Raw genomic sequence first — 13,029 nt, 5'->3', positions numbered from 1 at the left:
GTGGCTTGGCATTTCTCTTCCCTCATCTCTGCTTCTCTTCTTGGTTGTTTAATCTTTTTTTTTTTTTTTTTAATCTCAAAAGAGATTGACTTAAGACACACCCTACACTAATCCTGTGTCATAAAGACAACCCATTCCCAAATGAGATTATAACCTAACCACAGCGTAGAAGTTAGGATTTATAACACATTTTGGGGGGATACAATTCAACCCATAACAACTGTGATAACAGGTCTTTGTCTCATGTTTGCGGTCCAGGACTGTGTGTGTGACCCGCATGTCCCTCATGGTGCCCTACCCTCCACTTCCCTCACAACCCTTGCCTTACACAGGCAATCTCTGCCCTCGGCTACCCCATGACGGCTTTAAATTTGCTTTTCTGCTACTTACAGTTCAACTGTCATCCTTTTGGTGACAAACACACATGCACACAAACACACAAAGGACATTCTGGAGTCATCCTAATCACAAAATAGGTGGCTGTTCATCTCTGAACTTGTGTGCTATATGCTGGAAGGAGAAAGGTAAAGAAAGACAAAGAGAAGGAAGAGAAAACCAAGCAGGCAGAAAGCCCACTCGGTCTGCCCAACATATTGACTCTTCCAATCCTCCATTTTAGCCTATTTTCAATTGTTTCACTGAGGGACAGTGTGGCAAAGGGGCTCAGAGTGTGGACTGTGGACTCAAGGCCATAACATCTCATTCTGTGGCCCATGCTGTCAGCCAGTCTACTAGGATCTATGACCTTGGGCAAGTGACTGATCCTCTCTCTGCCTCAGTTTCCTCGTTCATAAAATGTGGAAATAATAGGATCATTATGCGGGTTAAATGAATTAATAATTATGCTTCGAACAGTATAGGCACCTAAGTAAGCATATTATACGTGTAGCTTTTTTTTACTAAGGCAAGAGAGACAGAGACAGACAGATGGTGCTGACTGCTTTCTAAATGTGTTCCAAAGTGGCTGTCACCAGAGGCAGCTCCTCATCAAGGAATCTCTCCTGGACCTCTGCCGCACATTCCAGCCCTACCGGGCACAAGGCACATGGTACCAAGTGTTCCCACAAACAGCCATGTCCCCCAGCAATGAACAGGTCTTCGAGCTTTCTCTCATCCTCTGACCCTTTCCCACAGGTGACTCATTTCAAAATCCGGGGGCCCAAACCCTCATGTAGGTATTTAACACATCGTTTATCAGTTTTCTAAAATTGCCACATATAATATGCCAAAGATGGGAGATCATAATGTTCTGCCTTTGAATATTATTAGCTGATCCCACTCCATAGCTTGAGGCATTTTTAGGTAACACCAAGTTTCTTACACATCAGCATGTCATTTCAGCAATGACAATGAGAGAGGTTCACTCCAGGTGAGGGGAGAAGTTTGTCGAGCCACCTTGCCTTGGCTCTGATATTTGAGAAGAAGTTAGGTACTTAAAAATATATGCATGCTAAAGTAAAATTAGTTTAAAAAAAAACCCTCAACTTACAAAGCTTCCTAATGAATAGTTAGCCAGTTGCCTTGAGTGGATTCTGATTCATGGCGACCCTATGTGTGCAGAGTAGAACTGTGGTCGAGAGGGCTTTCAATGGCTGCTATTTCCAAAGTAGATCACCAAGGCTTTCTTCCGAGGTGACTCTGGGTGAACTTGAACCCCCAGCTGTTCGGTTAGCAGCACAGCGAGTTAACAGTGTGCACCATTCAAGGACTCCAATGAATAGTTAGAGGAGTGTACTTACAGAGCGAGCAATATATGGTCCTAGGCTTCTTGGCACGGGGATGTGAGGAATGTGCTTGATTAGCAACTGTTTGAGATCCTTTCTGGGAGTTACCACAATGGCTCTGGCGTTGGTTTTTTTAACACTTGGAGTGAATTGTCCTGTTTTTCAGACCAGTTTTCTGCTGGTGTCCTGTGGCGGTTTGGTGTGAATCATCTTTACCAAATCGCCCCATGGCTTCAGTGTTCCTCGCTGGCTGTGCCCAGTACCTTTGAGTAATTTCCATGGGTGACAGGTGGTTGGTTGTGGTGCAGGGGAAGACAGTGCTTACCCCACGGTGACAGGATTGTGCTTTCTTATTCCTATTCTCTAGAGCTGGGCGAGATTAAAAACGTTACCACCACGCAGCCTTCCCTGGAGCTGGATGGGCTCGAAAAATACACCAACTACAGCATCCAGGTGTTGGCTTTCACCCGCGCGGGAGACGGGGTCCGAAGTGAACAGATCTTCATCAGGACCAAAGAGGATGGTGAGAAGTGGGAGGAGTCGTGGGTGGAAAGTTCAGTTCCTGCTTTAAACACCAGGGGTTGCACGAGGCTCCTCCAAGCGGCAGCATTTATGGGCTGAAGGTATTGCTGGAAAGGTCCCATCAGAGAGCCCACCTTTCTACTCTTGACTTAGTTCCCAGCAAACCTCTATGCTGCCCTCCCAAAATCTCCCAGCTGCACGGAAATTCAGATTATCAGCTTCCTGGGTTGCCTTTGTTCTATTTATTGTTACTCTCTTTCCCTGTAGCTTCTCTTCTTCTTCTTCCCCACCTCCCACTTTCCCTCCCCCCCGCTTTTCCCCCACCTCACCTTTTTCTTCTCTCCTCCTCCTCTTCCTCCTTTTTTTTTTTCTTTTTTATTGGCCAAGTATTATTTTAAACAAGAAGGCTTTTTGTCCCAGAGCTGTAATACTCACCATACCTGTTTTGTGTTATCCTCTTAGAATAATTTTAGTGGCCTTTTTAGTTACTAGTATAAGCTCTGGTCATTTCTTGAAAATTATGCACTGGGTCCAAGTCCTGTTGTTCTGTACCAGTTGCATCACTTTAGAATAAGTCCTTAATTTGAGAGCTTCATGGTATTTTTTTTTTTTAATGTTATTCTCTTGAACAGATTCATGATAATTTAGTGAAATTTTAGATCTTGGTTCTTTTTGTTCCAGGCAATTAATTCTTGCTATTCTGTACAGTTTGGATTTGGTTATGTGACGATTGCCTAAACCTACAGAAACCATATGGCAAATAGAATAGTTTTTGCGTCGTTTTAAGGGAAACTCTTAGGGGCCTTATCTACGCTTGTCTGAAGAACAGTTTAAAATCTAATAAATATTATAGCAGTAGTGAGAAATGTTGTCTCCACCTTAATTAAAAAAAAAAAAAAAATCCAAACCCATTGCCATCAAGTCAATTCTGACTCATAGCAAACCCTATAGAGCAGAGTAGAACTGCCCCATAGGGTTTCCAAGGAGCGGCTGGTGGATTCCAACTGCAGACCTTTTGGTTAGCAGCTGAGCTCTTAACCACTGAACCACCAGGGTTCCACCACCTTAATAAAAGAGAAGGAGCAGATGATGTCAAATTGATACTTGTATGGAACCTTCTAGATCAGAGCACAGAATTATATGAGAGATGGAGTAGCAACTGAGACATTAGAATACCCAAGTGCTGTGCCTGATTTGATTCTGCAACTTGTTTTGTTTTCTCCCCAGGGCTCTGTTCCCTACTAAGCTGGGCAGGTTGGGCGTGGGAGAGCCATTACCCATTGCCCATGACCTCCCATATGTTGGCAAGTTGGATGTCTATACAAGCTCCTCTGTTGCATAGAATATAAAAAATGCTTCTGTTCCATGCTAGCTCTGTCCCAAGGACACAAATCTAGTGACCTATGCCAAGAGGCCTGGAGGCCTGAAAAGACTCTTCTCTTAGGCCTTTCTGTCCCCTGACAACCCTTCCCTGACCTTCAGAGCTTGCCTTCTTCCCTCTCACTCTCTGTTCTCACTCAGAAAACCAGGCCCTGTTCCCCTAAGCACTCCCATCCACCTACTCTCACCCGTTAGTTCACCCTCTCTCCAGCCCTTCTTATGTTATAGCATCTGCACACTGAGTAATCATAATTAGCTTAGTTTTCAAGAACACACAGGTCGTTCTTCCTGGGAATGTGGCGGTGTCAGCCAGTTCTACTAAAACAAATTGGATTATTTAGGGGTAGCTGAGGTCAAAATACAGTGTCATTGAGAAGTCACAAATTATAATATAGAGATATCTACAAAGTGAAGATAGTCATAATTTAACCCGAAAAGGTATAATATACAATGACCTATGTTTAGATGCTGGCTCATTCACTTGCTGCCTTTGGAACTTTGGGTACTTACCTAGCTTTCACTGTACTGGACTATCCTCATCTACAAAATGGCCTAACAATCCTACTCCCCAAAATTCATAGATAAAGAGTAAAGTGATGCTTTACAAATAGTGAGATGCTTCCTGTCACTAAATATTTATTTGCTCTCCACTCCTTCAGCGTCGGGGCAAGGGGGAGAGTGGGACATTGTGTTGCATTGCTAAACAACACAAATGTCATTGGAATTATTCTTTAAGGAGCAAATTGATTAGCAGCATAAATATTGACATCTGCATTTTGCAGAAGAATGTACAGAAATCCAATAGGAAGGGAAAGCTTTCTGCAGCTCTACATTGAATGAAAATTTTGGATCCATTTTTAATTAATTCTCCAGTTTTAGGAATCATAGAGTTCTGCCTCGAAACTTGACCCCAAGGCCTAATTTGTCAGTCAGTTGTTCTGTGCTTTGAATCCAGTGCCAATAGGGTGTGGAGAGGCGATTGACTGTGGAAGACCCTCCATTGGTCACACCATTTACCCTCTGGAAGAGGTGAAGAATTCCACATGTGATAATTGTAGTGGGTTAATTAGTGGTGCAGAACTAGGTGTCAATATTTGTTTGGGATTCATCACCATTTTCAAAAACAAGTTGAGCAGAGACTGGGGGAAAGGAGAGAAAAATTAGTGTAATAATGGGCTTACCTCCCAGATTCACATGAAAAATTCTCTGATTTAGAAATGGTGAGGAAGTGTGCCAGCCCTCTTTGCAGCCTCAATATCTGATATAAGAGGCATTTGAGCAGTTTATAGAACTGAGTACAATTTTGTGTTAGACTGGAAGAAAGGACAAGGGCTAATCATCACAGAAGAAATGCATAATCAAATTAAGAATATAGATTCTATTTATACTTCTATTATAAAAGATTATAATTTTGAAGTCTGGATTAGACTGCCAACTTAATTAAATTATGTAAAATTTGGATAGAATTCCAGTAAAATAATAGTTGCTAACATTTACTAAGTTCTTCCTCAACAAGGCACTGTTACAGGCACAGGTTGAAGTTCCAGTGTCAATGATGTTCCTCTAAGGGAAGAAACATTTATACATTAACAAACAAACATTCAGTTCATTCCTCTATGCCCAACACATCTCGTAACCTAGTGTCCCTACTTGCTCAGTCTCAGCCTAGAGCTATAAACGATGTTGTTATGTTCTGATAACTTTAAATAAAAACGTCATCACTAGTGAAAACAAAAAGTTGACTTTTTCAGGGGATGATTTGCAATTGAAAGGTTTGGTTAGAGAATGTATCTTTCCTGCCTTAAGTAGTTTCTCAGGCTCTGTCTTAGGATGCTTGGAGGCCCATGGACATACTTTTGAGTCCACAGACATAGTCTCAGGTCCTGGATGTTGTTTCAGGTCTGTGGCTTCATCTCAGATCCATGGGTATAGGCTCAGGCCCACGGGTACCTTATGTCCACAGACATAGGCTCAGGCCCATGGACACAGTTTCAGGTTTGTGGATATAGTCTCAGGTCCGTGGACACAGTCTCAGGCCCGTGGACACAGTGTCAGGCCCGTGGACACAGTGTCAGGCCCGTGGACGCAGTCTCAGGCCCGTGGACACTGTCTCAGGCCCGTGGACACAGTCTCAGGCCCGTGGACACTGTCTCAGGCCCGTGGACACAGTCTCAGGCCCGTGGACACTGTCTCAGCCCCGTGGACATAGTCTCAGGCCCGTGGACACAGTCTCCGGTCCGTGGACACAGTCTCAGGCCCGTGGACACTGTCTCAGGCCTGTGGACACAGTCTTGGACTCGTGGACACAGTGTCAGGCCCGTGGACACAGTCTCAGACCCGTGGACACAGTGTCAGGCCCGTGGACACAGTGTCAGACCCGTGGACACTGTCTCAGGCCCGTGGACACAGTCTCAGACCCGTGGACACAGTCTCAGGCCCGTGGACACAGTCTCAGGCCCGTGGGCACAGTCTCAGGCCCGTGGACATAGTCTCAGGTCCGTGGACACTGTCTCAGGTTCATGGTCACAGTCTCTGGCCAATCGACACTGTCTCAGGTCCATGAACATAGTCTCAGTTCTGTGGACATACAGTGTCTGTGAGAAATGCTTAAATTCCAGATCCTCCCCAGGGCTGTGCATATAATAAGAACTTGCATCCTGATTACTGCTGCAAAAGCACGAAAGATGATTTGCTGATCTGGCTTTCTGTTTTGAGTGCAAGACAAGTAACTCAGAATTCTAAAATACTTGTGAAATCCTAATACCATTTTATTTAACAGACTATAATCCAAGCAAAACCACAGGAAAAAGAGAACACACAAAGGCGAATGAAATATATTCATTTTCCAATTATTATGTTACTTCTGAAGGCGTAAGGTAGTTTCAGCCTTGATCCTTTCTTGCAAATGTGAACATTGCATATACATAAATAAAAATATTTTTATTTAAGTTCAAATATTTACTGTGTACATAACAGGTACACACAACACCGTAAGGCACTAGATGAAGAAGGCCAGCAGGTATACTATGTGATCTTTGCCCTTCACGTGTTAGTGATCTCTTTGGGGGGGTTGACATCTAAAGCTAGAGCTAAAAGTGGGTGAAAAATAACAGAAATCTGGATATCTATGAATCCTCTAGCCACCCATGTCTTGAACCATATGTGCTCTTGAAGGCATGGAGAGTATATGCCTATAAATGCTCAAGTGTCTGTGTAACCACACCTTAGTAGACTTTGAAAGCAATGGCTTCTGTGTGTGTATGTGTATGTATGAATGTATTTACATATGCATTTGTATACATGTATATGTGTGCATGTGTGTGAATTTGCATAACCATCAGCAATGCTCTTTAATCTGATGTTATCCAGACAAGCTAATTGAAATTATGAATTAAAGCAAGGACTCACTAAGCTTTAATATGACCAGCCATACCTTAAATGTTGCATTTTAACTTAAAACATATAAATGTATGTTTATTCTCTAATCATCTGATGTTGACCCAGGGTTATTTATGTACCTTTTGGGCTCACAGATTAAACTTTTATATCATCTTTTATTCCATAAGCATGTTCATCACGTATCCTCTGCGATTTCCAGTTTAAATTTCTAGAAAGTGGAGTAAGACCATATTGCCATTTGCCAGCAATCTCTTTGCTAACAAGACTCAAGACTCCTTATTGATTTTTGCCATTTGTCCCATTTTTCTCAGTGGTCTTGTCCACACCTAGTTGAACTTCCTTTTTCCCCACCTTTCTTATGAATTGTTACAGAAACAGCTTTATTTTGCGCTCATATTTCATTTATTTACATAATCAATTAAATTACAATATTGCAATGACAAGTACAATTGGCACAAACAGATTGGAAACAAACATGGCGGCCTCCTGTTGAGCAGCCACTCAACTGGTTGTTGCTGAAGTGCTTGGGCTCCTAAAGAGAAGCTAGCCAGAGCAGAGTGTTCATCATGGAGGGTGTCAGCCAGATGGTTCGCTTTACAGAATGAATGGAGACCGTTGGCCGATTGTGGGAGTCCGTTAAGATAAAAAAAGAGAATATCCACTCCATGCTTGGTGTTCAGGAGAAACCCTTGCATTGCTGAACCAGACTGTGGATGTCTGGACTATTGCCTTCTCCTGTAGAAACCTAAACACAAATGCCCTCCCTGCCCAAGACAATTTTGTTCCATAAAGACTTATTAAGCTAGGCTTTATCACATATGCCTACTCCCTTTGCTAGACCTTCGGCTGTTAGCAAGACTTGATAAAAACTGAAACTAAGATTTTATAGTTTCAAATGGTGACTCTGCCCCACCCAAGTTAGCTCTTACTGGCGTTTTTAGTTTTGTTATTCTGACTTAAAAGAATAAAGGTGACAATTATGTGATATATGTTCAACTCAAAAAATATTTAATGAATATTTAATGAATGTCAAGTGGGTGGCTTTAAGGAACAGAAATTGATTTTCTCACAGTTCTGGAGGCTAAAAGTCCAAATCAGGGTCTCTACCAAGATGAGTCCTTCCTTGTTGGTAGCCCGGGATGTTTCTTGGTTCCTTGGTGATCCTCACATGGATAGCATCTATCTTTCCTCGTGTGTGTGAGTCTCTGTGTCTAATCTGCTCTTTTTATAACTCTGAAGTGATTAGATATACCCTTCCCAGATAAGATCTGATTAACATCACAAAGAAGGCACTATTTCCAAACAGGAGTGAATCCACAGGTATAAGGGTTAGGATTCCAACATCGTAATCTCATTAAGGGGGAGGGGGCACACAGTTTAATCTGTAACAATGAGCAATTATGTTGTCATTGGGGCAGTAAGAGACTCAAAGATTCCTCCAGGGGCTTACAAGGAACTTATATTGGTTTGAATTTTATGACCTCCATCAAGGTTGCAACCATGCTCCACCTGGACAGTTAGACCAATGAAGAACAGAGCAAGAGCCTTGTGGCTTCTCTCAGTAGGAGCTTTAATGCTCTTTTCACTTATCCCCACCCACTTCACCTCCATCCTCCTTCTTCTACCTGGACAACAAAAAGATAAACATGGGGGGGTGCCTATGTTCTCTGTGTTCAATCTCACTCCCAAATCATGCTTAATATTGTTACTACTACTTCCTACGTTCTCAGATCACTTACAGAGGAGTTTGTCACATCTACGAACAATGAACCTTTAGCTCAAAAGTCCATAGGGGGGGAAAAACATTGCCAGCAAGTCGATTCCAACTCATAGTGACCCTGTAGAGCAGAGTAGAACTGTCCCACAGAGTTTCCAAGGAGCAGCTGGTGGATTCGAACTGCCAACCTTTTGATTAGCAGCCAAACACTTAACCACTGCACCACCAGGGCTCCTAAAAGTTCATACTCGTAAAAAATACTTCCAATCTTCCCCTGAACCAAAGGAGGCACCATTACAAAGTGTTTGGAGCAAGGAAAGCTCCCTGGTTAGTGCTTGTCTACTAAGCTAAAGGTTGGTGATTCAAACCCACTAGAAGAAAGTAGAAGAAAGACCTGACCATCTGCTTCCATAAAGATTGCAGTCAAGAAGACCCTATGGAACAGTTCTATTCTGTAACACATGGGGTCACCATGAGTCAGAATCAACTCTAGGGCAACAGGTTTGGTTTGGGGGTATAGAAGAGCAGGGTCTCTGATGATGGAGGTAGTTCTCGCTCATTCCTCTCTAACTCAGGAGGCAAGATGTACAATCCCAGCCTATTCAAAGTCAATTTCATAGCAGAAAAAAGAATGGCCCAGAAGCTAAATTCTTCACAAGTTGGAGGCAGGAAATCACTATGGACTGAAATGGGAAAACAGAGCCTTAAGGTGTCCTTGGAGTGCTGAGTAGAGCATGTGGCCCAGCTGGAGCAGGGCACTGTGTTGGGAGGAGGGACCTTGGGGGCCTGTGGAAGCGCCATTTTGGTGACTAAATGCGCTGCTCTTCCAGTTCCAGGTCCACCAGCGGGAGTCAAGGCAGCTGCGGCCTCAGCCTCCACGGTCTTTGTGTCCTGGCTTCCCCCTCTCAAGCTGAATGGCATCATCCGGAAGTACACTGTATTCTGCTCCCACCCCTACCCCACAGTAAGTTGGTAAATAACCAAGTGCCTTTCAAGCATCTTCCAGAAGTTAACTGCGAGCATTCATTTTAGACAATTTCATTCCTTTGTTTTCCACATACTTGGGTCTTCCCAGTGGTTTTATTTTCCCCCTGTTGTCTCCACGTGCAAAGCAAAGCCCTCATTTACTCCTCATTTGGACATACCCATCTGAATTGTGATAGGGGACACAATTGTCTAGAATTATTGTTTATTTGGTGAGTTCCCACAAAAAAATGCCTACAGGCTTATCAAAATCAAAACGCAAAGGCCTTATTTGTGCCTTAATTGATAGTCAGTGGACAACACCTATTGATTTTGCTGTTGGACTCATCGTTAAATGCGCTTCCCTCCCTTCCTCCCTCCTCCCTTCTCCTCTGATCTTACCTCCCTGCCCCACGCCCCCCCTCCGCCCCCATCTCCCTTCCCTGTTCCATCCCACACTGAGAAAGAACAGCAGGCAGTCTCCTGTAGTGCTAGAAATGAGGGGATTTTATGAGGATTTATGACCTTTACAGAGTCCCTGGGAGGTGCAAACAGTTAAATGCTCAACTACCGTCTTAGTAGTGCTTATCTGAGTACTGTCTTATCTAGTGCTGTTCTAACAGAAATACCACAAGGGGATGGCTTTAACAGAGAGCAGTTTATTCCCTCACAGTCTAGTAGGCTACAAGTCCAAATTCAGGGCGTCAGCTCCAGGGGAATGCTTTCTCTGTCAGCTCTGGAGAAAGGTCCCTGTCATCAGTCTTCCCCGGGTCTGGGAGCATCTCAGCGCAGGAACCTCAGGTCCAGAGGATGCACTCTGCTCTCAGCACTGCTTTCTTGGTGGTGTGAGGTTCCCATGTGTCTCTGCTCACTTCTCTCTTTTATATCTCAAAAGAAATTGGCTTAAGACACTATCTAATCTTGTAAACCTCATCAGTATAACTGCCTCTGATCCATCTTATTAGATCATAGTGATTGAATTTACAACACATAAGGAAATCACATCAGATTGCAAAATGGTACACAATCATACAATACTGGGAATCATGACCCAGCCACGTTGACAGATGTTTTTGGGGGACACAATTCAATCCATGACAACTACCAACCAAAAAACGTTGGCAGTTCAAACCCACCCAGAGGCACCTAGGAAGAAAGATCTGCTTCCAAAAGGTCATAATGTTGAAAACCCTATGGAGCACAGTTCTACTCTGCAACACAGAGTCACCATGAGTAGAAATCAACTCAATGGCAACTGGTAACTTGTACACATTCCTGAGTGGTGCAAACAGTTAACACGCTCAACTGCTAACCAAAAGGTTGGAGGTTTGAGTCCACCCAGAAGTGCCTTGGAAGAAAGGCCTGGCAATCTACTTTTGAAAAATCAGCCACTGAAAGCCCTATGGAGCACAGTTCTACTCTGACACACGTGGGGCCACCATGAATCGGAGTCAACTAACAGCAGCTAGTTGGTGATGACCCTTACAATTACAATAGCTCCGTTTATTAGGGAGGAATTAAAAGTTAGGGTACTTAAACTAATATTTCAAAGTCGTATTTATTATTATTGCTACTGAATACTAAATGTCAAGTTAGATTGTTTCTTAGTCCAGGTTTAAAGAAAGTATATCAAAATGGAAATTTTATAGAGAAATAGAAACACAAAAACGGCAATCACAATGCCTTACGTCTAAAGGAGTCCTTGGGTGGTGCAAGCAGCTAAGTGCTCATCTGCTAGCCGAAAGGTTGTCAGTTTGGACCCACCCAGGGGCACTTGTGGAAACATGTCTACTCTGCATACATGGGGTCGCCAAGAGTTGGAATCCACTCATCAGCAACTAACATCAGCAACAATTTAAACCCAAAATCAAACAAAGTAAAACAAAACAAAGGTTTATACGCACACTAAATTTCTTATGTCTTCATGGAAGTTATATGATATTTTCTGAGGTGATTGCCATGTTGAATCCATCTTTTTATTGCCTGGCTTCTGGCGTAGAAATTGACATGCGTGGTCATTCAATAAGTATTTATGGAATGAATGTGTGGGCTATTAATCAGTCTTACCTTTAAAAGTGACCCATTTTCCCAAGTCCAGACTCTGCAGGGGGCCGAAGACCACTAGTTCCTCAGACAGTGAGCACAGGTGATCATAGAGGAGTGGGGGAGCACATGGACAGGCCACTAGGATCTCTCCCTCTGCGAGAAAAAAAACAAAAAACAAGTTACATGTTTTACTGTTTGTATGTCAGCAGTGGTACCTCTGGGGATAAAGTAAAAATTTAAATGTAAAATGGTCAGAGATGGTTCTGGAATATTTCTGGGGTTCCTTATTTGGTTTCAAATATGCAGTTAACTTTCACCTGTTGAAGCCTAGTATCCAGCCCAGAGATGCAAGGCAGGACTGATGCTGAGATGACAATGCTGGGCAATCATACTGCTCTACTCAGAGAGGCATTTGACTGAGGACACCCATTCCTCCCTCCCATTGCCCCGTGTCTTCGTTATTTAGTGCTGCTATAATAGCAATACCACACATGGGTGGCTTTAACAAACAGAGATTTATTTCCTCATAGTTTAGGAGTCTAGAAGTCTGAAATCAGGGTGCTGGCTCTAGGGGAAGGCTTTGTCTCTCTGTCAGCTCTGGGGGAAGGTCCTTGTCTTTGAGCTTCTGCTCCTTGACGATCTTCATGCGTCTTGGCATACATTTTCCTCCGTCTCTGCTTCTCTCACTTGCTTGTTGAATCAGCTTGTTAGGTATCTTGAAGGTGATCAGCTTAAGAGACACTCTGCTCTGATATAGCCTCATTAATGTAAAAAAGAAAGCCCTATTCCCAAATGGATTACATCCACATTATAGGGGTAAGGAATTCCAACACATATATTGTATTATTGTCCTCTGTAGCCCTGGTGGCATAGTGGTTAAGAGCGCAGCTGCTAACCAAAAAGGTCAGCAGTTCGAATCTGCCAACTGCTCCTTGGAAACCCTATGGGACAGCTCTATTCTGTCCTATAGGGTCGCTATGAGTTGGAATTGTCTTGAGGGCAATGGGATTTTTTGTTATTGTCATAGAGGTGCTGTAGCAAAGTACCACAAACTGGGTGGCTTAAAAGAACAGAAATGTATTCTGTCACAATTCTGGAGGCTGACAGTCCAAAATCAGGGTGTCAGCCATGTTGATTTCCTTCTAAGGTTCTGAGGGAGAATCTGTTCTATGCCTCTCTCCTAGCTTCTGGTGATGGCAATCCTTGGCATTGCTTGACTTGTAGATGCATCACTCCAATCTCTGCCCCCGTCTTTACATGGCCTCCTTCCTTCGATGT

At 43.3% G+C, this 13,029-nt stretch overlaps 1 protein-coding gene across 1 annotated transcript in view; it reads left to right on the top strand.

Annotated features, from left to right (window-relative positions):
- DSCAM (DS cell adhesion molecule) overlaps positions 1 to 13,029 on the top strand; it is a 987,413-nt gene that overhangs the window by 853,919 nt on the left and 120,465 nt on the right. The window contains exons 19-20 of the mRNA XM_012558972.1: positions 2,092 to 2,247; positions 9,573 to 9,706. Of these exons, the coding sequence (XP_012414426.1) occupies positions 2,092 to 2,247; positions 9,573 to 9,706 (290 nt within the window). The remainder of the gene's footprint in view (positions 1 to 2,091; positions 2,248 to 9,572; positions 9,707 to 13,029) is intronic.

Source organism: Trichechus manatus, unplaced genomic scaffold (assembly GCF_000243295.1).
Source record: "Trichechus manatus latirostris isolate Lorelei unplaced genomic scaffold, TriManLat1.0 scaffold00202, whole genome shotgun sequence".
NCBI lineage: Eukaryota > Metazoa > Chordata > Mammalia > Sirenia > Trichechidae > Trichechus > Trichechus manatus.
Note: the sequence above shows the minus strand (reverse complement) of the source record. Positions and strands in the feature narration are given on the sequence as shown.